Here is a 27742-nt window from a genome sequence, read left to right as displayed (position 1 = left end):
ACGCCCTGGTGTCACCTCTATTGCTATTCTATTAGTGAGGTAAGTTTAAAGACGCCATGAACTGGGAAGGTGACGGGCTATAACTGCGAAAATCGAAGTTCGCAAATTGCGGGCATTTTTCTCTGTCACTCTAATTACGCCTTCATTGGAGTAAAAGAGAAAGATCCCCGCAATTTTCGAATTTCGGTTTTCGCGGTAGCCCCGCACCACCCGAACGTCTATGACTCTATGTTATCTTCAGAAATCGACATTTCATAGTCGTACTAGTAATAAAGATCATGCTGAACAGGACAACATACTGTTTAGTGAAGCCGGTTCTGTATTTTTATTTTATTTTAAGCATACTACAATAAGGGCAAGAGAATGATTACAGCTTGGCAAAAAAGAGTAGAAATTAAAAAGTGGCAACACTGTAGTGTAGTCCCGTTTTCTTATATCAACTGGTTTGAAAGGGACGACACTACAGTGTTGCCGCTTTTTAATTTCTACTCTTTTTTACCAAGCTGTAAACATCAAATTTACTTCTGTGAAACCGTACCGTTCCCTGCAGGTAACTGATCAGCGTGCACATCGCGACAGCATCTCTCAGATGCGCCTTCCTCATACACTTCACTTCGGCGTTCGTCTTCTGCGCCTTCAGGTATATAATTGGCGACAGCACGTAGAAGCCACGCGCCCGCGGCACGCTCTGGGCTATGGCGGCTGAGGCGCCTTTCTGGAACGTCCCTCCGGAGGGGATGAGGACCTTGGCGTCGGTGATGCGGCGGAGGTCCGTGTAGATCATGGAGTAGTCTTTTATGCTGAAAAGACATTATTTATCACATTCAGGGCCAAAAACCCGACTGTCGGGTAGATTGTTCGTAGCGACTACGCGCTACATACGGCAAAGACGAGCGTAACCCGTAGCACTTAGTGGCAATTAATGTGTTATGCTTCAGTTCGTTACAAAATAGTTACCTCTTTGAGCCCGATTCGGATTTTGAAATAGACATCTATTAGATATCTTTTAGACATCACCAAGATACGATAACGATATGTTTAAGATCTAACCTGTCAAATTTTACATTTGCGCGATTCTAGAGATACTCTTGAACGATTTCCACAGGATATGACTTAGAGATCCAATTCACATCTAATAGATATCTTACTCTATCTAACGTAAAAGTGACATTGGTAGCCCAAATTGCACTGCAAAAGAGAACTAGTTGATATCTAAACTATAACTAGCACGTGTCTTCTCTTGTGAATACCTATCTTGAAGTTCGAATACGGCAGTTAGTTTCACAAGGGGGCAAAGTTGTTGTTTAACTTGTCGTGTTGATATTGATACACAAGCAAGCGAAAGCTTCCAAATGAGAATTTTTATTTTTATTTTTCGGTGAAGCGTGAGTTTATAAGTCTTGGCTGTGAATTTGGACTTTACAACATAATCGCTTAATTTAAAATCACAATGCAGAAGTTGCACAACACAACACTTCGGTTAAAAACATTCACATATTTAACATTCATTTCAGTAAATACTTAGCAGACATGGTGCGGTGCAGTTTTTGGCACATGAATGACATGAAACATTTAGCGTATTTAAATACGAGTATTGGATTACGACAACGATTGTTATTATCATCCAGACGTTTTCCGACTCAACCATGGAACAGACATTGTGCAATGTACAGCTGGACGGTATAACATGGAGATAACATATATTCCATCGCATTTAGCCGGCCACAGATATAAAGCACGTTATAGTGTTACGAACTTCGTATGGCAGCCGTTTCTTACACACTCGTTCACTGTCCAATATGAATCCCAGGCGTACGTCCTGATAAGAATAGGTTAATTTAAAACTTTTTCGGGATCAACTTTTCGCATCACAATTTCAATTCAAATTATTAAGTAAAAGTAAATCTTACGTAGAGAGCATCAGTGATCAAATCTGTTACATTTTAGTTGTCAACCCAGGAAACTGGGCGGAGGCATCGCACCAATATTTCGGCCTCTTAAGAGTTTTTAAGTTATTTTTTTTAGATTTCTCATTCTAAATTACCGGTTCTCCTTTTTATTTTAATACATAGACATGACGCTGGTTACTATCCTAAATGCCATAAAAAAGTTATGAATTGCAATTATTGCTAAATAAATGATATTGCTGGTGACACAGACTTATCTGCCTTAAGTTTGACTCACGCTAAAACCAGAATAAATTTAAAAGTCGAAAAATTACTGTCTTGGGTGAGACTTGAACTCACGGCCTCTGGCCCTGGCTCTGGTATCCAAGGGCCGTGAGTTCAAGTATCACCCAAGACAGTATTTCCACTTTTAAATTTATTCTAAGCTTAATAGCATCGTTCGCAGACGTTTCTACTTGTTAAAAATTTCGACCAGGGCCGTGTTGTATAATAAACTACAACTAATATTACAAGCGGAACTCCTTTTCTAATAAGTGGAATTAGAAAAGGAGTTCCGCATTAGTTGTAGTTTATTATGCAACACGGCCAATACACAATAAGAGTCCAACAAATACAAGTGAATAGACAAACCTGGTACAATTGTTGTTATGAACCGGGCAGTTGTAGACCGCCAGCGCCTCGCGCACCGGCATGGACAGTTTGCCTTGAGGCACGTACACCTTCAGGTCCCTGGCGATTAAGGAAAAAAAAAGCATTACCCATAAAAAAAAGTTAAAAATAGTTTAAAAATTTATTTTCAGGCAACTATTGCCTTCGAAACCACTCTCGTTATGCCTCGATGCCCTCGATTAAACACGGGGGATTACTGCAATGTTCTGCTGCCAGAGTGCAGCACTAGCTCCTCTAGTAAACCATAAAGTAACTTATACATACTGTGTCTTAAACTGTTTTTTGACAAGTTTTCACCTCCTTGATGTCGATGGAGTAGATAGATGTCAATGCCATTCGCAAGTGGCACAAGCTACATACAAGCTACATTTACCTAATAGGCAAGCTGCGCTCTTGAGACTAATTATTCTTATTCCCAATACATGAAACATCGCGGACAAACATTGTTACTGCCAAGAGTGCCAAATGTTGCAAAGTTACCAGTGAACATACCTTGTGCTGACAACGACGAAGGCCTTCAGCAGCGGTGCGTACGGCAGATCCCTTCCACGCACGTTCAACAGCCAAGCTACCTCGTCGAGGGCGGTCACCACCATGGCGTCGGCTCCGAGCACGCGGAGCTCATTACGTACGAACGATACTTTATCTCGCCAACTGAGCCCTGGAGAAAAAAAAGTAAGTGACTTTTCAGAACTGATTCCGACTGTAAACTGCTCACAAAGTTTTACATGAAGTTGGCACTGCCAAGAGTGTCAAGTCGATGCAAACTTTTAGCCGTTAACGTGATTGGAGTCTAGGTAGGTAAACTTCTGGAAAATTTGACAGGAATAAACGAAGGAAAGTCTTCATTTAGGTAATGAAAAGTTTCGTTTCATTCATAAACGTGAGAAGGGCACATCATATTATCAAGGTGTTACATAGCTCATAGTAATCATTTGATTGTACATAACACAGATTTAAATAAAAAGTTTTATATTTGTAACACCTTACTGTATTATGTTATATGAACATGACTACAATGAAATAAAGAATACATTTTACAGAAATAAAGGTTTAAAGGTGTTAATAGTAAACCTGTGCAATCGCTCTGATGCAAGCTAGCCACGATCCTCGACGGCTCAGGTCTCCGTCGCTCCGGCTCGGTCTCCTCGTTCCACAGCTGGTCCAGCAACGTCGGTACGTGGACCAGAGATATGCCGCTTGGTTGCAAGCCAGTGGCTAAAGCTGACCACTCGGTTATGGAGACGAGGCGCGCGTCGGCGCCGACGCGACCCGTGTGGCCGATGCGCGTCTGTAAAGTAAGATTAATTTTGTAGTTAACCTATATATAGTAACAGCACCAGTCATGGGACATTTAAGAGGGAATTTGGAGTATTTGTGATATTTCCCTAATACATGTGAATGGTCTACCGCTTAGCGTATTGAAAGATGAAAGTCCTACCCGTCTTTCATGTTTCAGGCGTGTTGTATCAAAGATACTGCAATGAGTTTCCACATACTTAACAAATTAAAACTATGCTATTTTTCTCCAGTCATGGACACCAAAGCTCCAGTAATGGGCCCCCCAGTAATGGACACTGCTCTATCAGTATAAAATATTGAAATAGGTCATCAGATCTGGTCCATGTTATCATAATATTGCATTATCATCCGATTTGCATATTTAATTACGAATACAAAATTTCAACTCAATCGGAAAACGGGAAAGTGGCTCAAACTCGGCTACCAAGATTTGACCCACACTAAAAAACGATATTAATTTATCCGAAGTCCGAGCAATGCCTCCTGGTTGACATATTTCGTAACTACATTTTACTTCTGTATTGTTTAAACATGAAATGATGGCATGGCAAGCATCATTATGTAAATTGTCCCATTATAGGAAGTATGCAGTTTTACAGCTCCTATAATGGGATTGGGCCAAATACCACTATTTTTTTACATCTGTGGAGTCACAACATAGTATGTTGTATACCTTATCTCATAGTAAATTCAATTAACAAAACACATTCTAGTTTTCATCAAGTATTAATTAATTAAAATTTAATAAATTAACTCGCCTCTCTTAGCGAAGTTGTTAAGAATTCGTAGTGGTATTTTTTTTCAGTGACACGACAACTTTTGGGTTGACGCCAATTTCTTAAAAAACAACCAAATTTAATAAAAATTCAAACGGAAACAGCTCTAGGACTCTTATTTATGATAATATACAGGCAGTGTTTATAAACTACTTTTAGACACTTATTTTATAGGATTTGTGGTTTTTTGTCCCATTACTGGTTCCACGCCCATCATAGGGTACACTACTATATGGCTAAATTACCCGCATGAAAAATTCCCCTTACGTGTCATGCGGGTCTGTAAAGTAGGTAATATAAATTTTGTGATCTGCGGGAAATTTTGCCGTAGATAGGTTGACCAGAAAAGTGGCCACGAGTGAGATATCGTACTAGAAGGCTAGATTCGTTCTGAGGGCCGTGACGTTTAAGTCTCATTAGTGTGAATTGTAGGTATTTTGTGGTGATAGTTCCACTTGATAATCAAGCACTTTATGCAAGCAAATACTTTGGCCGAAGTGAGTCAAGTTCCAGCGGTCTCGATGCCGGCTCTGACGCAGGAGTTACCCATCGCAGACATAGTGTGCTCAAATTTCAAGTCACATTTTATACTATACACGGAGTCATTTTCAGTATAAAACAAGGTCCAATAGAGGACCTTAAGAGCTACGGATTTAACCTCTTTCAGCCAATATTAATAAATAGTTTCGAAGCGTTAGAATGAATCCATTATTACCAGTCTTATTTTTATGCCATTGCTATTATTTTCTGGTAATAATAATTTGATTTCACAGCCCTTATCAACTGACTATTTAGCACATGACATTAGGGAAAGTAAAACAATAAAGTCTGACATGGGGTGGCCATGGCCCGAGCGCAACCGTGACCCATTTAAATTGGCAATCAAGATTTAGCGCGACCCTTTTCCGGATATAAAACGATGGGGTTTAACGTCACCCATCATAACTATTTAGTGCAGCAGAGATGGTCGTGCTTTTATCATGTTTGACAAAGTTGTGAGTGTGAGACTGGCGGCTACAATTTTAAATATACGTATTTTATCATCCATGGTCTTCGACTGACTGCGGTAGCGCTGGTGGCCTAGCGGTAAGATCGCGCGACTTGCAATTCGGAGGTCGCGGGTTTAAACCCCGGTTCGTACCAATGAGTTTTTCGGAACTTATGTATGGAATATCATTTGATATTTACTAGTCGCTATTTTGTGAAGGAAAATATCGTGAGGAAACCGGACTTATCCCAATAAGGCCTAGTTTCCCTTCTGGTTTGGAAGGTCAGATAGCAGTCGCTTTCGTGAAAACTAGTGCCTACTCGGGATTAGTTGTCAAGCGGACCCCAGGCTTACATGAGCCGTGGCAAAATGCCGGGATAACGCGAGGAAGAAGAAGATCCATGGTCTTCGACAGTGGGAAGAGACTCACCGCAATCCACTCTGCGATACTAGGCTGGCCGGGGTCATCAGCATCTATGACCAGCCACGAGCAGGACAGCGAAGCTCTTGCTCTTCCCACATCACCACTAGATACCCAGACGGCCGCCTCTCCTTGTGCAAGGACCACGGCCGTGCCTGCTCCGTCCCATCCGCTGATGTATTGAAGGCGTCGCTCGTCCGCTGGCGGTTCCTCGCTCTGTAGAACATTAGAGAGTATGAAACTTGAGAATAGTTTGATTAGGTGTTCTGGTTTGATTTTAGGGTGTACAGGATAAACTTGGGACTTCTACGCCGCCATTAGATTAACTTGGAATTAATGGAATAGTGGGCGTGGAATCATTGGAATCAGAATTCGAGAAAATAATTAGACAGAAGAAAAAAAAAATCCGGACAAGTGCGAGTCGGACTCGCCCACCGAGGGTTCTGTACTTTTTGGTATCAGACAGACGGACAGTGCAGTCTTAGTAATAGAATAGGGTCCCGTTTTTACCCTTTGGGTACGGAACCCTAATAATGAAAAATAACACTGTACCAAATTCTCATCGCTATAGAACACCAGGAACGCATCAAAGAAGTTGCTCATCTGCGTATACATTGTATCCGGCATGGCTCTCCTCAACCGCTGTAGCGGACTCGTGCTGACGTCGTCAGGGTAAGCACTAGTAAGTGGGGTAAACCCCTGGGGTTCTGCTAGTTACCAAGTTGCCAAGTTTGTTGCCAACGTTAACAATTTTTAAAGTTACCAAATTTGCCACTTTGGCAACATTTTAGCACCCCAAAAATGCACTAAACAGTACGTACCAAATGCTCATCGCTGTAGAACACCAGGAACGCATCAAAGAAGTTGCTCATCTGCGTATACATTGTGTCCCGAATGGCTCTCCTCAGCCGCTGCAGCGGACTCGTGCTGACGTCGTCAGGGTAAGCACTAGTAAGTGGAGTAAACCCCTGGGGTTCTGCTAGTTACCAGGTTGCCAAGTTACTAAATGCACTAAACAGTACGTACCAAATGCTCATCGCTGTAGAACACCAGGAACGCATCAAAGAAGTTGCTCATCTGCGTATACATTGTGTCCCGCATGGCTCTCCTCAGCCGCTGCAGCGGACTCGTGCTGACGTCATCAGGGCACGTGATGGAGGGTTGCTGGTTCTCGGTAGGGGCGGGGGGTAGGGTGGGTAGCGTCGGCGCGGGGGTCGTGCTCGTCACGTTCGGGGTACGGAGCGCGCCGTGACATGCTGGAAAATAAATAAATATAAAAAACTGGCCAAGTGCGAGTCTGACTCGCGCACGAAGGGTTACTATTACGCAAAAAACAGCAAAGGAATCACGTTTGTTATATGCTTATATGGGAGCCCCATTTAAATATTTATTATATTCTGTTTTCAGTATTTGTTGTTATAGCGGCAACAGAAATACATCATCTGTGAAAAATTTTAAATACCTAGCCTACTATGACGGTTCATGAGATACAGCCTGGTGATAGACAGACGGACGGACAGACAGACAGACAGATGGACAGAGGAGTCTTAGTAATAGGTTCCCGTTTTTACCCCATGGGTAAATATTGTGGGGCAGACAATGCAGACAAGACAAGGCATTCGGCAAATATTCGGCCTCTTTCATTTTCCTAGGGTAGCGAGAGACGCCACGCCATCACGGATATTCACTGAATTACGATATGTATGACCGTTGACCGCAATGCACCCTTACACAAACCTAGTTCATACTGTTCATAGTAATAAGCTCAGTAATGCTCTAGTTTCCTAGGATAGCGGTGCCGTCATATAGCGGCCGTCTCCATACAAATACTACGACATCCATATTTAGCCGTATTATTTACTATGGAGTCGGCCGCTTCGCTATGGCTTGTGTTGTGGGTAGGTACTTGAGAGCGCCTGGGCCGCTCCGATATATCTGATCGCGACTGTACAATAGTTGCCACAGTAAACTCAATTTCGTGATTTGACATGTTAATACAATTTGTGTCAAAATAGTGCGAGTACAGTCAGCATCAAATATTCAATTTACTTACTAGGTACCTACATATAAAAAAAAAACAAATTATAAATAAATATACATTATATACTTAATAAATATACATTATAAAAATACACAATTATAGCGTAAGACCAAGAAAAGTCTGCATCGATTTTGATAGCATACGCGCGCAATTACGATTTAGATAGCACACACAGTGCAAGTGCAAGTGTTATTTATATGTACGTAATAATTTCATAGAAGTTGGACGTTTAAAATAACACTTTCACTTGCACTGCGTGTGCTATCTAAATCGTTGCAGACTTCTCTTGGTCTAACTCTATAAATATCGAATGAGCGTGTCAAAAGCTCTCTCAGTTCATGCAGCGTTCGAACGCGGCCTGAACCTGTGTTTATTGCTTTTTCCCGTCGTCCTTTTTTTACAAACCACCTTCGGCCCTATTTGTAAACACCGTGCGTATTTGTTACACAAACAATATATACGTGGGGGTCTCGCTTCGAATACGCGACATTGCCGTCCCCCTCATTAATTCTATAAAAGCCCCTCAAGAAGGAGAAAGCGGCTAGCGACAGCGGCGTTCCTGGCGCGGGAATCTACCAGGGCAACATAAAATAAGCGGAGCGCGCCAAGACGAAAGCTCATCTAAAGCTTGCGCGAGCGACAAGGATAACAACGGGCGCGACTTTCCCTCTCGTTCGCTCTGGGTGATCCTTTTTTTTCCTCCCCTTACGTTAGGGGCGTAGCCGCGTCAATCAGCGGATAATTTCAAAACAAATTGGGCTTTCTTCTGAGTTTTGTATATGTAGCTACAGAAGATATCCTTGCCTTAACAAAATAAAATTAAAATTTTATTACAATCATAAAATGTGATCCTTCACCAATCAAATGCAATGGGATGAAAGTTCATTGCCCAGAGGTACCCAAGGGATGTGAATTCTATTGGAATGACGTCAACAAGTAGCAGGACTTCAGAGGCTGTAAGGAGTCCTTTCTTCCTTACATCGTAAGTTTAGTAAGGGGCAATCCTCCCACGCGCCTTGAAACCATCGAGGTGACGTCGGCACACACTAAGGCAACATAAATGAAAAGAAACCATTTTGGAATTTCAACAAAGGATATTTTTTCTCACATGCAATTGTCGCATTTATTTGTCAATATCATTATGTAAAGACCTGCGTATATAACATAAAAATGCATACATAAATGATAAATAACGCAACTTTATATTAAAGACACCCTACACTGTGCGTCATTTATAAACAAAAATAAATATAAAAAAATAAAATTCCGTGGGCCCTCAGATCCGACGGTATTCCCAAAGGGACGAAATATCCTGCGAGTTACCAAGGCATCATATTAATATAAGAGGCTGTTAGTCCTGCCTCAAGGATACTCAAGGATACGGCCAACGACCGCCGACCGCCCCTTCGACATTGCAATACACGCACAATACAATAAAAACACAAAGGCCGTATATGCATTTCAAACTGGTGCGGAGATAGGACGTTTCGAAAGTTACAATGCAATGCACGCGCAATACAATAAAAATACAAAAGCCGTATATCGATATGTATCTGGTGAGGAAATAGGACGTTTTGAAGGTTAGAGTGCAGTGAGTCATGAGAGTGAGACGGAGAATGTAGCAAATACGCGAGAGAGATAAATTATGTGACAGCGACCGCTGATAACACACAAGCGCATAATGCAAGTATATTTGCATTTATACGCTTGCAGCTGCCTTATTTATTACTGATTTGCGAAGATTTTTTTTAAATTATATAATTATGTCTCTTAAGAAAATTTTACGAGTTAAATTTTTGCACAACACATACATATTGAATTGTACTTACTAACTAGTCCTAATGATGCTATATAAGGAAATATCCGAATATTAACAAAACTACAAACCATATCTTTTATTTATTCTATTTTACTACTCTACCACCGAACTCTACCAAGTATTCTCTATAGTCTATATCAGCGGTCGGCAACCAGCGGCCCGCGAACCTCTCGCTTGCGGCCCGCGCGCCACCCTGGCTATTTTGTATGAGTGAGTATACAAGTGAAAATGTCTGATAAAGTCACAAATATAAACAAAGTGCGGCCCGCGTCCACTTCGTTAACTGCTATGTGGCCCTTGGCTGCTAAAAGGTTGCCGACCGCTGGTCTATATCTACGCAGTGCAGGTGTTAGTTATACGTCATCATTTCATAGAAGTTTGACGCTTAAAATAACTGACGATCAAAATCGCTGCAAACTTTTCTTGGTGTAATTCTACCTATGTTAGCTCTGCACCGTTGCATCCTTAATTATAATTATACGAAAATCTCCTCATTCTCACACATTCTCACAACCATACACGCGCGTTACACTTCCCTACGGGTCGTCCAGAAATAATGTGATCATATTTTTGCCTCCCCCCTTCCCACCCCCTCGGTGATATTTGGTGATCGTAAAAATTTGCTCCTATGAATATACCTATACGAAAGTATGTATGCAATATAAGTGTATATTGCATACATACTTTCATATAGGTATATTCATTCGTTTTTGATAGCTATGGCGGATGATTGAAATTATACGTAATATTCTCTGACCCCCCCTTCCCCATCGTGATCATGTGATATTTTTCTTACCCCCTAAACGATCACATGATTTCTGGACGACCCTCTACAACGATATTTAGTTTTATCGAGCTTACACGCCTACGCTCGTATAAAACGCTAGTCTGAAACCGTCCTTATAGGTCAGGAAATGAATGCTCAAAAAACGTTGTAGAGGGAAATGCTAGGAACACAATTTTTGACTCCGTAACTTTGTTTGGACTAGTTAGGAGGTGAACATATCAAAAGTCCCCGGCTGTAGCCCCGCTGCTGGGGGGTACAGGGGGGTAAGAAGGTCGAATTTTTCGGTTTTTCATTGATATCTTGGAAACTTTCCGTCTTAGCGACATAACTACTAAGACAAACCGAAAGCTGATAAAATTAGTTACAAGTTTTATCCAGTCAAGTTTTTCGATATCATGAATAGTTTTTGAGATACCCGCTCTTGAAAGTTTATTTAGGGATTTTAATTTTATCTTGATATCTACGTCAGTGAAGCTGTTAGGCCATGTTTGGTATCATTTTCGTATAAATTGGGGGTGCTGAATTCATTTATGGTATCACATTGACACTATTCCGAAGTAAAACCAACATTTAAAAAACACATATTTTTTTTAATCCCTCTTCACGCTTAAACTGCTGAACCAATTTCGTTGAAATTTGGTATAGAAATAGTTTCAGTCTCGACACAGAACATAGGATAGTTTTAATAACCAAAAGCATCTTTTGAGGGTGTGAAAAGTGGGGTGGAAGTTTGTATGGGGAGTCAATAACCGGTGAACCGGTTTAGATGAAATTTAGGACGGAATACATCTGTGATTTAGATGAAAATGATACCAAACATGACTTCAAACCTTACCTTGAGCAGTATTAACCTCAGGAATTCAGTTTCGTCGACGAAGTTGAATTCCCCCCATACTCCATTTCACAACTTTAAAGGATGATTATAGAGATAAAAAGTATCTTATGTCCTGTCTTGGGACTCGAAATATCTGTATACCAAATTTCAATTAAATCGGTTGAGCGGTTTAAGCGTGAAGAGGAATTAAAAAAAAAGGTATTTGTTTAAAGTTTATATGTTTTTTCTTAGGAATGGTGTCAATGTGATACCAAAACTGAATTCAGCACCCCCGATTTATACGAAAATGATACCAAACACGATCTAGCAGCGTCACTAATGTAGATATCATGATAAAATTGAAAGCCCTAAATAAACTTTCAAGAGCGGATATCTCAAAAACTATTCAAGATATCGAAAAACTTGACTGAATAAAACTTGTAAAAAAATTTATCAGCTTTTGGTTTGTCTTAGTAGTCATGTCGCTAAGACGCAAAGTTTCCAAGATATAAGTGAAAAACCGAAAAATGAGACCTTCTTTCCCCCCTCTACCCCCCAGCACCGGGGCTACGGCCGGGGACTTTTGATATGTTCACCTCCTAACTAGCCCAAACAAAGTTACGTAGTCAAAAATTGTGTTCCTAGCATTTCCCTCTATAACTTCTTATTGCTTGGCCTATTAGGATTAGACGCTCTATATTACTTAGTAAGGTACAGTGAGCCACAAAAGTGCAAGCACATTATGAATTTAATTCATTCATAAAGTGGTCATGCACATCACAGGGGTCATGAAATGATCCCTTAACCTCCAAAAGTTCAAACAAGATAAATTAGCAGAGCAATTTATAACTCATAATAATTATATTCTAAGGTGCAGAGGGGTAATTTCGACTGCGGGATAATTTCAACTAATCGAAATATCTTCCATGTTTTACATTATTAACTAGAGTGCCATATATGGCCAGATAGCGAAAATGATTTATTGTGGTTGTGTGTGACTCTAGTTACTGATGTAAATTTGTAAAACATGGAAGATATTTCGATTACTTATTTGAAATTGACCCCCTGCACCTTACTATTTTAACCAAAAGAATAGTGTAAGAAATAATAAAGTCAACAACATGAGTCAAATACTTTCGTTAAAATCGAACAAAACAAAACAAATGCAATTTAATTAATTGCAAAGAGTCGGTGATCTTTACTCCCTTATTCATAAAACTTGACCGGCCTGGTTAAATGTTAAATCTGTGTTTTATCCCTTTCTTACAAGTACATAAGTCAAAATGACAGATAAAGACAAACGATTCATAGGTAATTCAGGCCAGTAACGCGTTTATAAATAACGCCAGTCCTTAGGCGATTAGAGGGAAACCTTACATACTCGTTTTTCGACATGGTAAGTTTTTGTAGGTTATCTTAGTTAGGTCAGTATTGTACGCATTAGTAGGCGCTTTTTTTCCTAATATTATATACCTATTAATGCTAGTGATAACGAGTCGAGTAAAACCATCACTCCATAAAAGCTGCGGGCGGGCGAAAGTCGAAGCTTTTCATCGAGCTTACGATCCAAAATGGCGTCGTTACACGAATAGGTACGATCGGACTTTCGTTTTGTAACTTTCCCGACTTTGCCACCAGGATCACATGACCCACAGGAACCCGCATTACAAGGTCCCTTAGCTTTACAAAGGGATGAACGGTAGAACTACAAAGTTAGTAAAACCTTTTGTATCTTCGCCCTTAATGTCTTTGCAATAAAGATTATAATTAGCGTAAGAACATCAATGCGTAAACTAAGCTACACTGTATTCCCTTTATCTCAAATTGAGTTGTAACATATCGACGTCCCTTTCAGTCTCACGCATTTTAGAGTATTACAACAAAACATTGGTGTCTCTTTCACGCACTTTTACATCATAAGTAAGATAAGCTTAGAACTTTTTACTACAAAACTGTAGCTTAGGTACATTTTTGTAGGTAAATTGATTCTTAATTAGTATACTTTAAACAGATCAGATATCCTATCTATTTTTATAAGGATCTAGGATCCTAGATTAAACTTAGATTTTTATAACCTCAGAAAATGAAATAATAGAAAGTCACAAAGACTAAAATTAACCAAAACGATGGGTAAATAAAAAAAGTGCGTGTGCGTGAGAACAATGGTTTGCCCCCTTTTTCTACCAGGACATTATGAGCCGAGCGGAGGTTTCGGGGACAAACAATGCGGGGGTTACATTGTAGGCGGGACGGGAAGTCACGGGATGCGTCACTAAAAATAAAAACGGGCCAAGTGCGAGTCGGACTCGCGTGCCAAGGGTTCTGTACTTACTCGATTTAACAATGTATTTTTTATGTGGAACGTGAATAAAATGTGTTTCAAAAAACCCGTAGGGGTATGATCAATAAAAATAAATAATAATTAAGTGCGACTCACGCTTGACTGCACATTCCTAATAGGTTTTCCTGTCGTATATAGGCAAAGAACTATTTTTTGTATTTTTTCCAAATTTTAGCCCTAGTAGTTTCGGAGATAAGGGTGGGGGAATGTTCGGACAGACAGACAGACAGAGGCACGAGTGATTCTATGAGGGTTCCGTTTTTTCCTTTTGACAAACGGAACCCTAAAAAGGTAGAAGTATACATCCAAAGGTTAATTTATTTTTAAAATGGACCAGCCAAAATGGAAGAAACAGCCAATTTTTTTTTTCGTAATTTCGGGGTTGCCGGATGCAGATGGTCCCTTAGTAAAATTTGCTCAGTATAATCCCAAAACCTCTATTGTAGTGCACAATCGCCCTTTGTCTGACCGAAGTTTCGGTTTCGCAATCGCAAATACCAGCATGGTTCGGCCGAAGGTGGACCGAAAGTACGGTTTCGGCCGGTATTTTTGGGAACGGAATGAGAAACTTGAGAAAGACATATTGGGCCAAAACCAAACCTTGGGCCGAATCAACAATATCAACATCATTTTTATGCCGAAACCTAAACTCAAACCTATTTACAGATGTAAGTAGTGCATAGTTATTTTCCTTCGTATTTTCACGGAAACCTACGAACGTGAACGTAAATTTCTATTTCAAGCTTTCAATTCTGAACCGACTCTAAGGCCCACATGCACCGTCCCACTAAGGCGGGGTTAAGCGGTTAAACCGTTAACCCAGTGTCAAATTGTACTGGTAACCATGGTAACTCCAGGTTTAACCGGTTAACCCCGGGTTAGTGGAATGGTACAAGTGGCGCTAACAAGTTTTGTGCTTTTAACCCTGCTTTAAGCTCCCGCAGAAGGTGTTGCGTCATGTGACGTCAATTGTCACCAGGGCTCCATGGCACTGAGGCGTTATTCGCGAGGGTAAAATCTCGTCATAGGTTACGCTACGGCTATGCTACATATACACCGTGTTTTTATTGAATTCCGGTAACTTCGGAGTATGGTTAAGTACGTTTAAGAGAACGAAATGGCATAGTTAATTTTGGAATAAATTTTTTTTTTTTGCTTTTTGAATTAATTAAAAAGTAATTAAATGTAGCATGATATAGCGTTGTTGTTACACGGGCATTATATGTACACTTAACTCAACCAAACAATTGAAATCTGTGACACATAAATATCATTTCGAACATCGATCGACCGAGATTGTAGTTAAGTTTAGTAGCAAATGTATGAACTCATTCTAAACACTAATTAATATACCATACCGGCCCTAAGGCAAATTTACACGCTTGTAAAGGCCTTATAGGAAAGAAATAAATTATTGATATCTCCGAAATGGAGTTAATTACGATATCGGTGTCTTTGAGAAAGTTACTTGATTTAGGTAAGCTCATGAATGCACCCTTGAAATTTATGGAAATAAAAAAAACACGGTGTATATCTCAAAAAAAAAAATTCAAATAAGGGACGTCCCGAATAAGGGACGTTTAGCACCAACGAGTGCTATAGTTCGTTTTTTAGGGTTCCGTACCCAAAGGGACCCTATTACTAAGACTTCGCTGTCCGTCCGTCCGTCCGTCCGTCCGTCTGTCACCAGGCTGTATCTCACGAACCGTGATAGCTAGACAGTTGAAATTTTCACAGATGATGTATTTCTGATGCCGCTATAACAACAAATACTAAAAACAGAATAAAATAAAGATCCCATCCAGCAAACGTGATTTTTGACCAAAGTTAAGCAACGTCGGGCGTGGTCAGTACTTGGATGGGTGACCGTTTTCTTTTTGCATTTTTTCCGTTTTTTTTTTTGCTTTATGGTACGGAACCCTTCGTGCGCGAGTCCGACTCGCACTTGCCCGGTTTTTAGCATTAGATAAAAGGTAAACACTCTTGACGTGTCTTTTTATTGAAAAACACTTTTGAAAAATAAGTCACAGCAAATATGTAACAATTATGAATCATAATTAATAATTATACAATTATTTACAGTCTTTTCATTTATAAGTAATATTTAAATAGTTATTGATTTTTAAAAAGCGTTTTTCAATTAAAAGACACGTCAAGTTCGCGTAGTCCTTTTCTAATGCTAAAAAAACAAGACCGAAGTGATCCCATAAGTGTTCCGTGAACAATGTTTTGTACGGAACACTAAAAACGAACTAACTATAATGGGTCACTGCGTGGGGCGCCGCGTTTGTATTGGAATATCATATTTATGGTATGAAATACAAAACTACATGATCCTGTTGATGTAATATCAGAAAGTTTTTTCACCTCAACAGCTCGACCAAGGGTACTTTGCTACTTAAAAACAGTGAGCAAAATCGCATTTTGCTTACGGAGTCAGACAAAATATCCGCAATTCGGACCGTATCCTATAAGTTTTTTTTTACAAAAAAAAGTTGGTGATTGAAGTGTCGATTGATGTTTGTTATTTTCATATTATATTATTACTGAAATTTATTATATTTGTTTTTGTGTTTATAATTAGAGTGAATTCTTAGAATATCTTAAGAGAACATAAGTGAATAAGTCATGTTTAGGATTACATTTTCAGGTTGTCTAATATGTTCTCACTGCTGAAGTGAAAAGTTGTGTGTACTATTTACACGAGATTAAAGTTATTTGCATCTCGTGCGCTTTTGAGGACGCTTGCACGTGACTCCAAATAGGCACTCGAAGAAATATCAAACTTTGCTCTCTTGTTGTACAAATAACTATTTACATCCTCTTGCTTAGGGATTTACCTATCTTCATGAAGAAAAAGCTATTTATTTTTTACTTAACTCCTTAATTGAACGGAACAGAAAACTAAAACTGAGTCCATAACCTGTACCTACACACATAGATTGCTTCCGTAGAAGACAAACTGTTTTTAATTAAACCTCAAGTGCGGGTAATTAGGAAAGTGCAAGTACCTAGTAAGACACGAAAGCGGTTACACATTTAGGATCCTAAATTAAATACCTAACATGTGTAAAGCGCTTAAGTAGCAGCCACCTAATCCACCTATGAACAATCTGCAGACTTTGATAAAGTTTTCCCAATTTACACCACAACTACCTACACTATGCTTCTGTATGGATGTCTTCACATTGGATGCGAATCCTCACACCACTGCCACTCCGGCGTGGATATCGCTTTATACATACATACAACAACCTGTCTCTTTTACACACCTAAGCAGCGTGCGCCGTAGCAGTGTGACGCATATGAGGTTATGCGACTATGCGTGTGTTATAATAACAGGAACATCCTAACTGACGATAGACCCTATTATCATCATACTAAGGTACATCAACTCTCAGTTTAACTGTGTGGGTACGTAGAACCCACGTAACCCGTTCAAAGCCCCCGGTCTCCACGTACCAGGAGCACCTAACTTGCAGAAGGTGGACGAACGGCGAACTAAGTAATAGGTGGCTAGTCGCCGTGAGAAGATATCTATACGCACACTTGCACCGTTGCAAGTGTGTGTTTACGTTTACATTTATATAGATATAACTACTACTAAGAGTAGTTTTACCTGTGTAAATCATGTGTAACTACATAATAGTACATTACATAAATCAATAAAAATATGATAAAATTACATAACAGCAAAACACAAAAGTTTTGACTAACGTCATGGCGTTAGCCGCGGAAACTGAAGACGCTCGGTTCGAATCCAGTTTCAGACAATTCTAGACGGTTTGGTATTTTTTTCATTAACTTAGGTACTTATTTCAGTTTAAAACAAAGACTATCTCAAGAATTCCCTATTTCAAAATACATAGAAAAAAAGAGATACACTCAAATAATTTAATTTTCACCCCACCAGCTCGGAAAGGCTTATATTACTTTGCACTCCAAAAACTGATAGGAAACTTGCATCTTATTCACTTGTGAGACAAAGTAATCAAGCAAATTGCAAATTTTGAGTTGTTTTCTTATGTTTGCTGGTAGAATTGATTTTTAAATGATGATTATGGATGATAAATATTGAATAAAAATTCATTTGGATTTGATTTTGTTTGTTATTTTACTAAATGTAAATATATTTGCTTCGGGTTTGTGTGGTGAAAAATTTTGTGTTTCATTCGGGGGCAAATTTTGTAAAACCCTCGTGCTTTGAAATCGTTTTAACGCTCAACATTTCATTTTTCGGTTTTGGAATCTTTCGCTTGCTCGGGTATCAATATTAGCACGAGCGGTTAAACAACAACTTTGCTCCCTTGTAAAACAAATACCTCACAAAATATGTCACAGGACAATCAATATGAAGGATGAAGGTCCTTAGAGACCTCACTGTGACAAGGTACAAAATGAGTCAGAAATTAAATTCTTGACTGAACGAGTCAATTAAACGACAAATGTAAATAATATCTATACAATCCATGATTTGGCTTATTAGGTACTCTTATTACAATGGAATAAGATACCAAATTGTATTACATGACATCGACCGTATTACAATTTAGGTCAACTGTAAATTCGTCGAAGGTAACGGTTACAATTTCCCAATCACACCTACCAAAGACCATTTTACCATGATCTACTAAATCATAGAAACTGTGCAAACAGCAACACTCCTGACTGCACATCGTTGGACCTTATTACAATAGGCATAAGGTCCACCGATGTACAGTTAACAGTGTCGGCGATGGTACAGTTTTTCTACGACGCTGCGCGAAGGGCTCGGAATAGAGTTCTTTTTTATGTGGTTGTAAATAACTGCATTGCCTCGCGGTGCTGCGGCCCTGGTGCAGCGGGCGGCGTTGACGCATGTCACTGCGTCATGGCCGTGTGCCGCCTGTGTAAATATGTAAACAGATAAACATTAATTTACTACACAACTACACTAGGCTTAGCTGGTGTGTGCAGGCAGACATGTCATTATGTCATTAATTACACTTTACAAGTGTAGATGTAGTGTCGGTATAATTTAGATTTAGAAACACATGGATACACATATTACACATACACCTGACACATGCGTCGCGTACACATAAGCCACGTGTCAGAAAAGGGTTGCACATGTGGGCTACGGGTACCAGAGCCGCATGGGGGTCGCGGAGGTCGAATGTCACATATGCTTCGTGTGTGTGATCCCCTTGCGTAGGTCAGGGGTGCGTGCGCGTGTGCGTGTGTATGTGTGCGTGTGTACAAAATGGGTGAGACGGGTTTTTTGTATGGACTATGTATGGGTTACGTCGTAGCGATTTGCTTATGATACTCTTTTATGTCTGTTTTCCAACCCTTAAAGGGTTAAATTTTTAAAAGGCGCAAATTTTTCAATTTTATTATGTTAAATTGTGGATGTTGTGTTAAATTTTCATGCATAATGCATATTAACATTAACAAATAAATAATTATTAATATTGTCAAGTCCGCTAACAATAGCATCTCGTGGTAAGAAGATTTTGCTTCAATTTTGGACCAACTGTGATCTGCTGATCTGTGTGTGTGCGGATGATCGATCGACACGTATCTAATGAGCTGAATTGAAATTATAATTTTACATCCCCATTTCAAAATGGGCCTTTTCTTCCCTGCTAGGAGATCAGAGTGACAATTTTCTGTTCTAGGCTTAGAAGCCTACGGACACGATATTATTTATTTTTATTTCTTTATAGCTTTAATAATACTTTAGTTAGATTAGAATCCTCTTCTTACTTAGAACATAAGTTTCACATCACCTAATCAGAAAATGGATTTTTCACACCACCTATTTGGAAAAGAGCTTTTTCTTCCCTGGTAGGAGGTCTCAAAGTGGCACTTTTCCAGCTTTTCCTCCCTGCTAGGAGGGATCAAAGTAACACTTTTCTGTTCTAACACACTATTTTTACATTTTGTTGCACATTATTTTTTTAGCTTAAATAATCTGTTTAAGCATCAAATTGTGTCAACACTAAGATTTTTTTATTTTCCTCATAGTTGATGTGAAAAGCAGTAGGTATGTGTCACACGGTATCAAAATTATTTCGTCTTGGGCGTTAACACTTGAATCCCTCATTACGCTCAGGATTCAACTTTAGAATCCATCGCTTTATTCAGGATTCAATGTACGCCCTTGACGGAAATATATCATTTTGATCCCTTGTAACATAAAACTACCATTCCTCATAATAGGTGATGTGAAAAGCAGTATGTGTGACATGGTAACAAAATGCTCAGAATTCTATTATAGAATCCCTCGCTACGGTCGGGATTCAATTCTAGAACCCTTCGCTTCTTTTACAAATACGCCCTCGCCGTAAATATGTCATTTTGCTCCCTTGTGACACAATCTGATTTCCTTAACCCCTCGTATGCGGCCTGTCAAATATAATCATTGAAAAAGTGACCTTGACATTTAAAACAATAGACTGAAATTCACACGCACGGATCCGTGTCTAAGCATACGAGGGATTAACTCTATCAAATTACGTAGAGTAGGTATATTAAACGCTTTTTTTAGGGTTCCGTACCCAAAGGGTAAAACGGGACCCTATTACTAAGACTTCGCTGTCCGTCCGTCCGTCTGTCCGTTTGTCCGTCCGTCTGTCACCAGGCTGTATCTCACGAACCGTGATAGCTAGACAGTTGAAATTTTCACAGATGATGTATTTCTGTTGCCGCTATAACAACAAATACTAAAAACAGAATAAAATAAAGATTTAAGTGGGGCTCCCATACAGCAAACGTGATTCTTGACCAAAGTTAAGCAACGTCGGGCGTGGTCAGTACTTGGATGGGTGACCGTTTTCTTTTTACATTTTTTTCCGTTTTTTTTTTTTTGCTTTATGGTACGGAACCCTTCGTGCACGAGTCCGAGTCGCACTTGCCCGGTTTTTTGTATGTTATTGACACAATGAAAAACTAGGTTTATAGGTTTCCTTCTTTCAAAATTTGCAATACGAAAACAAATTGGCCCTCATTCCTCATATCAAGAAAGATGTGTATTGTTTCATAGTTCATGTGTACTATTAGTGAACAAACCAGTCAGCGTTAAGTGAACTCGTAAACCTTGTAGCAACGTGATAAGGTATAATATGCACCATCTTTGATATGCAAACACATTTTTCATCCAATGCCCTCAATCAGGAAATCCCGACACTACATTAGAAATACTCTTTTACGTGGGCATAAGTCCATATATATGGGACTTTCTCTTTCTACTAATTGCACCGCCTGCTATCTTTCTCTTGCGCTGTGTGAAGAAAGCAATAGCTTTCATTGAGACATTCCATTGAGCCTCTTTGGTTTCATGGGCGCCTGGTGTGCGAGATTCAAGTGAGGCCATCTTTGTTGGGCTTTTGTTTTTTTTTATTCGCCATTTTCCAAGATGGCGGTTCTATGGATTCCGTGAGGCAAAGGGACCGGCGAACCAGTGATTTTGAATATTTGAATGCATTTGACACGAACTTGCTACGCTTGAGTGAATATAAAATAGAAGCTAGAGCGTAGCAAGGGAATCAAAAGCACAAGAGGTATATAATCTTTGATCTCTTGTAGTAATAAAATACATAAACGTAACAATATTGTGGTTTTATCAAATTTTAAACTTAAGTTTTTCATTATTGCGTATTTATACGAGTAGGTGTTTTATTTTTGGAACGATGTGTTCTGACTTTTTTCGGGGGTCGTTGAATGACCTTTGAACTATTTTGTCTCTTTCACTTGAGTTTCATTTATTTTCACTCAGTGGGTAAAATGAGATTTTGCTCACTGTTTTATTCAGCAAAGTACTTTTGCTTGTTCGAGCTGCTGGGGTGAAATAGTTGATTTTGTCACAACTTCACAAGATAACAAAATGACATATTACGGCGAGTGGATGAATGGCATATTACATTGAATCCTAAACGAAGCGAAGGATTCTATGATAGAATCCCGAGAGTAGCGAGAGATTATAAAAATTAAAATAGAATCCTGAGCGTATAGGTAGTGCCCTGGGATTCAAGTGTTAACGCTCAAGGTAGAAATAATTTTGCTAAAATAACTGCTTTTCATATCTCCTAAGAGGGAATTTATCTTTTTCAAAAAAAAAATTAGAATGCAAAAAATAGAAATGTTAGGTATGTCCTAGAACAAAACAGTGCCACTTTGATCACTCATCATAACAGCCGTATGAGCCATGTAGGGTGAGTATATTCGCCGCCCATAAGGGCTTCGGCGGCGCATCGCTGCGTGCGTAGGCATTTTTATTATAAAAAAACCTTGGCAGTCTTCGAAGTGCCTCGAAAACGCCCTTTCTTTGGAAGTATTCTTCGAACCCATGCGTCCCTGGTATCCAAAGTCATTGGGAGTGACATGCCCATTATTTCTTGCTCAAACTAAGCCCTACGAATTCATTTACACCTTCATCAAGGCGCCCGAGTACATGCGAGCCCTTCCTCATTTACATTTATAATTACTGTTAATTAGTTGAATTATAAACAAAGGGCCTAAGAAATGTATAAGAATAGGAATGCGTATGTCTTCATATTATATACTCAGCAATGATTTTACCAAAATGTCTTGCAAGTTCTCTATAACGGCAGTGACCTTATCACTTGATAACACAATAAAATGTTGTTTTGTCAAAATAATATTATTGACGAGCCCTTAAATTATTTATAATATAACACAGTTTACTAGGAGAGCAAAGCGCGTGAGGAGATAAAAAGGGCAGCGTAAGGGCCCGTCCAAATTCAAGGTTCGGCTACGCACAGGGCGTGGTTTCTTTAGCCAATGAGCGCGGAGTTACGCAAGATACGCACTGTCGTCGGGCCCTTTACTTCGAACGAGGTCGCCTTCGTAATTCCGTGGAACGTAGGTATAAGTGTAGGTGAAGATATTAAATTAAATTAATATACGTACTCGTAAATGAAATATTACTCTGGAAAAACTTAAAACTAGACACGCGGCATCAGTGTGTCAAGCCAAGTTCAAAAGAAAAGAACTGACGACGCAGCACAGCCGTGTGTTATATCCACGAACCATTTGGAACCACTTTTGACCCCTACATAACTCAAAATCTACTATGTAAATATAAACATATGAAATTTGGTTCACTTATAAGTAACCCTTAAGGTTAACTACTTATAACCCCAAATTTCATGAATATAGTTCAACGGTTTTTATCATACAAACATTTAAAAATCGGGATTTTTCTCACTAACTGACTGACTGACCTACTGACAGTATTGACTTAACGTGAAAAACCTAACCCAGTTCCAGATGACCTAACAAGTTTAAATTTGGCATCCAGCTAGAGCTAGGCAATTGTGTGCTCACCAACCTAAGACCTCTTTGACAGTCGCGATAATAGGTACCTATATGTACCTACCTATCTACGTTCTGAACTTGACTATTTCCCCTATGGTATACTTTATACTTGGAGATATCCATTATATGTATGTATACAGGGTGGAAAGATAAGTCGGGCCCTGGAGGGAAACTACCTTAAATCCTTAAGCTGGCTCATTTTACTTAAAGGAGACATTCCTTTATTTTAAAAAATAAACAAAACTCTGGCAACGGGAATGCACTTATTTTTTAACCACCCTGTATACCAGCAGTTATGTGACATTAATATAGTTTTTTTTTACAAATAATTACAAAGAAAGTAACTATCAGCCAAACCCATTCTTTATCGCTTCCGGTGCAGAAGTGCCCATAATGCTCACAGCAGCATTACCCCGTTGGATGGCTAATATGGACAGCCTCTGCACCAGAAACGATTCGGAGCGGGGATCCTCTCCCTTTTGCCTAAAAATAAAGATTTTCTCACCTCAGCAGCTCGAACAAAGGTACTTTGCTACTTAAAAACAGTGAGCAAAATCGCATTGACATTGAGTGAGACAAAATGACATTCATGTGACATTCATATGTCATTTCCACATCACATGTAAGGCCCTAAGTTCGAAGTACTTGGATTCTATTTTATGTGTCCCTTTGACGTCGTTAGCAAAAAGAATTACCTAAAGAGATATAAAAAGTTCAAACGACATTCAACGGTAGGTATATTGCCGGTTTATAATAGACCCCCGAAAAACGTCAGAACGCATCGTTCCAAACACGTACGAGTATGAATTCTTAATAATTAATTAATGAAAATAACTTTAACGTTTGATAAAAAACCCTATATGTTACTTATTTTATTGTACAATTAAAATAACGAAATTAAAAATACACGAATTATCACGCAACATTAATTTTACTGTAAACAATCTCTACTATGGTTGACAAATAGTAGTATCCGCAATTCGGACCGTATCTTACAAACTTTTTTTACAAAAAAAAAGTGGTTGATAGAAGTGTCAATAGATGTTCGTTATTTCCATATTAAGGACTGTTCATTTTATTAAGCGGACACACAAAAAAGTATAAATTACATTTTTCTAATTCTGGAATCGCTTTATTTAGATAAATATAATAAAAACGGAAACCAACGCAAAACATTTTAATGTAAATATAGTATAATATAATAACATCGGTAAGATTTTCGTACTTTTACACGGTTGCGCCGTTCAAGTGCCTGCACATAAATTTTTGACACTTTTTGACAAGTTGTAAACAACATTCGTTTGAATTCTTTCAATGTTTTAGCTTCTCATCTACCCTTTTTTAAGTGCATCTTCACATTGGTCTAGTGCCACTCGATGGAGTGGAGCTCCGGGCAATTAGATGAGTTGACTTGTTTTTGAACGAAATCAATGTTTTTCAAATTCAGTAGCTTCACTTTCTGACCAGCATAGTGGGCACTTGCCAAATCAGGCCGAAATGAAGAGGTGACATTATGCGTCTGATAGACGGAAAGTACTCGTTATTAGATGCATTATTTTCTGTAAATGTCGCAACCAAAGTTCATGTCGCAAAATAGAACAAACTTTTTAAGGCCACAGGAACCAATTGCCTGCCAGACAAGGACTTTCTTCATGAATTGGTCAATTTTGATGTTACTCTCCTCGTCGAATATATGATCTTCTACAACGGCATGGTAGCATCAGGGCCATTGGTAACGTACTACAGCAACATTTTACGCATTTTCCGTTGTCCATTAAAATGCTACGAAATTTATCTTAATGTAAAATGTAGTACAGTTTGACGCTTCTTTTGTTCGATTGCTTTCGCTGCTCTGTAATTCTTTTGTCCATTTTTTTCTTTCTATGGGTCCATTTATTGTACATACTTCTTATTTTTTAATCTGTGCCTACTCTAACGCCTGCTGTCTTAGGAATTTCGCGAACCGATAAGTAATTTATTGATTTTAACAGCCGCATGACAATACTTTTGTTTCTGGATTGGCCGGGCCGCTTCTGTGCTGGGATTTTGTAAAATCTTCAAGCATATGATGCCCTGCAAATGTTTTAATAATTTTATTCACGTTTAACTTGGAAAATTTGTACATATTTACGATTTTTCGCAGTGAATACTAGCCTGTGCATCCTTATTGCAGAACTAACTTGCTATGTTCCAAATTTGTTCGGTCCTTCGGGAAAAATATTTGACTATTATGGGAACAAATATGTAGCAATTGATAAATAAGGGATTGTTAATTATATTGTTATGAGCTGTACGTCAATTGATTTTAAATTCGCCGATTAAAAGAGGTGTAAGAGTGTCCGCTTAGTAAACTGAACAGTCCTTATTTCACTGAAATTTAATTTATCTCATTTGTTTTTGCGTTTGATTGCGGTATTTAAACTTAATTTTTAGAAAACATGAGTGAATAAGTGAAGAAGAAGGATTACCTAAATTTTTCAGATACCTACAGGTTGTTTAATATGTTCTCACTTCTTAGGTGAAAGTTTTTGCGTGCGCAAACTCGCACAGTGCGCTTTTGAGTCCCTTCCCATTACTTACCCTCAAGGTTCTAAATTAGATTCTATCTTTTATCAGAATCTTTCGCTTGAAAGGGAGGGACGGGAATCAAAATAAGCACTCGAAGAAATATCAAACTAAAGTCAGATCTTCAACAGAAGTCTGCAGCGATTTTGATAGCCTACGCAGTACAAGTGTCATTTTAAACGTCAAACTTCTATGAAATTATGACGTATACATAACACTTACACTGCGTGGGCTATCAAATCCGCTGCAGACTTTGTTTGGTGCAACTATATGACTCTTGTTGTACAAATAATAATTGTATATTGCCTGAAGAATTATTGATTACCTACTGTTTACATATCGTTTATCATTTTCTTATCAAGAACCTCTCTTGTTGGCTGTTAAACGAACCACCGCCTATCGAGGGCGGTCGGTACGGTAGGTGTATTTTCAGCCCATTCCGTTCGACCTCTTCCGCTCCATGCGGCCCTGGTAGCATTGTGTGCGGTGTTGCTGCGGATCCGCCTCCCGGCAACCGGCGCCACCGCCGCTCCCGTCCGGTGCAAACCCCATTCCCTATTTTCCCACTTTCCCCTAACAACCACTATTTAAAACTTAAAAACGCCTTTCCCGTTGCCACAGAAGCCAAAACATTTTTTTACCTGTAAATTTTCCGGGAAACCCGGATGTGAAAAGCTCAAAACCGGAAATGCTTTCAGCCGGTGCCAGGAAAACAGGAACGTGAAACGGTGTACGAATTTTCCTGAGTAAAATCAATATCCGGTCCGGAAAAGCCCTACCCTTACGGTGTAGATATCGGGTAGATATGTAGGAAGATATAGGCAAATACATGTAACCGTTTATTTTAATGTGATCAATTGATCATCGAATCAAGATTATCTTGTATTGATTAAAGAATAAAATAATTATTAATTGAAATAAAGTAAACTTAAGAAATTTCATCTAGGCGGAATTTAGTACTAATCAAATTAATAAGCAATAACAGAAGGCCCTTAAGGGTGTACCTAAAGTACGATTGTCGATAAATCTCCAATTTGGTACAGCATCGAAGCTATCGGAAATGTATCGGCGATTGCCGATAATGTCGAACCGTTCGGAAAGCACCAAGGCTACATGAGTTCGTAGGAGGCAAGTTGACCAGAAATCGATATCCCACCAATACGTTCGAAGTTATAGGGCATGGTATATCGGACAGGTGAACGGGATTTTGAAGGGATGCAACGAGGGGGCGTGCTGCGGTAACGCGCCTGCGCTGTATCTTGGTCGTTATGGTATGATCGTGAAGTGATTTATGGAATGCACGGAAGGAATGCATAAAATCATCTGAGTACACCTACAGACCAACAACTCTGCTTATGTGCTTTTAATTTTTGTATTAACTATTAAGTCGTTGGTGTCTATTTTTGTCTTTGAGGTTTCGAACTGTTACTCGTAGCGTAGTCTACTCAGGGGATTCTGATGTATTTCTAAATTTTACAAAAACATATCTCTAAACAATCAAAGACTTGCTGCGCGCTTAAAGCAAAAGAGAAAGTTTTTTATTTCCTTGGTTGTTCTGAATAAAAATAAATGTGGGGAACCAGTGACAAACGACCCCACTTCCGACGATGGTAATGATATGCGTAATTAGATTGGAGAAGTATCAGGAGATCATATTCGAGAGAAGACAGCGCGCTGGGAACGAAGTCAAGGAAGGGCCATGTGGGGGATCGCGATTATCGCGAAGCACAAATATGCGCCACGGACTGCGCACGAATTCCCTTCCTGAAAGCTTACAATCTGCTTGTACCAGGAACACATGGGTTGGTCAGGGGTGTTGCATAGTTGCGGAGCGTTCCTCCCCAGTCCGGGGATCTGGGGTAGGCGGAGAGATTGCCGCGCGTGGGTGTCGTTATGGAAACGGCGTTGCCCATTTACTAGCGCACGATAAGTTCGAGAAGGTCGAAGGAAGAAAGTTCCTATACTGTGTCCAGGAGAGGAGAGATCTCCTG

At 39.3% G+C, this 27742-nt stretch overlaps 1 protein-coding gene across 1 annotated transcript in view; it reads right to left on the bottom strand.

Annotated features, from left to right (window-relative positions):
- LOC134664718 (xaa-Pro aminopeptidase 1) overlaps positions 1–27742 on the bottom strand; it is a 66100-nt gene that overhangs the window by 14203 nt on the left and 24155 nt on the right. The window contains exons 2-7 of the mRNA XM_063521464.1: positions 7090–7319; positions 6073–6279; positions 3651–3867; positions 3069–3237; positions 2538–2636; positions 539–800 (exon numbers count right to left, since the gene is read on the bottom strand). Of these exons, the coding sequence (XP_063377534.1) occupies positions 539–800; positions 2538–2636; positions 3069–3237; positions 3651–3867; positions 6073–6279; positions 7090–7319 (1184 nt within the window). The remainder of the gene's footprint in view (positions 1–538; positions 801–2537; positions 2637–3068; positions 3238–3650; positions 3868–6072; positions 6280–7089; positions 7320–27742) is intronic.

This window comes from Cydia fagiglandana, chromosome 5, assembly GCF_963556715.1.
Source record: "Cydia fagiglandana chromosome 5, ilCydFagi1.1, whole genome shotgun sequence".
Taxonomy (NCBI): domain Eukaryota; kingdom Metazoa; phylum Arthropoda; class Insecta; order Lepidoptera; family Tortricidae; genus Cydia; species Cydia fagiglandana.
Note: the sequence above shows the minus strand (reverse complement) of the source record. Positions and strands in the feature narration are given on the sequence as shown.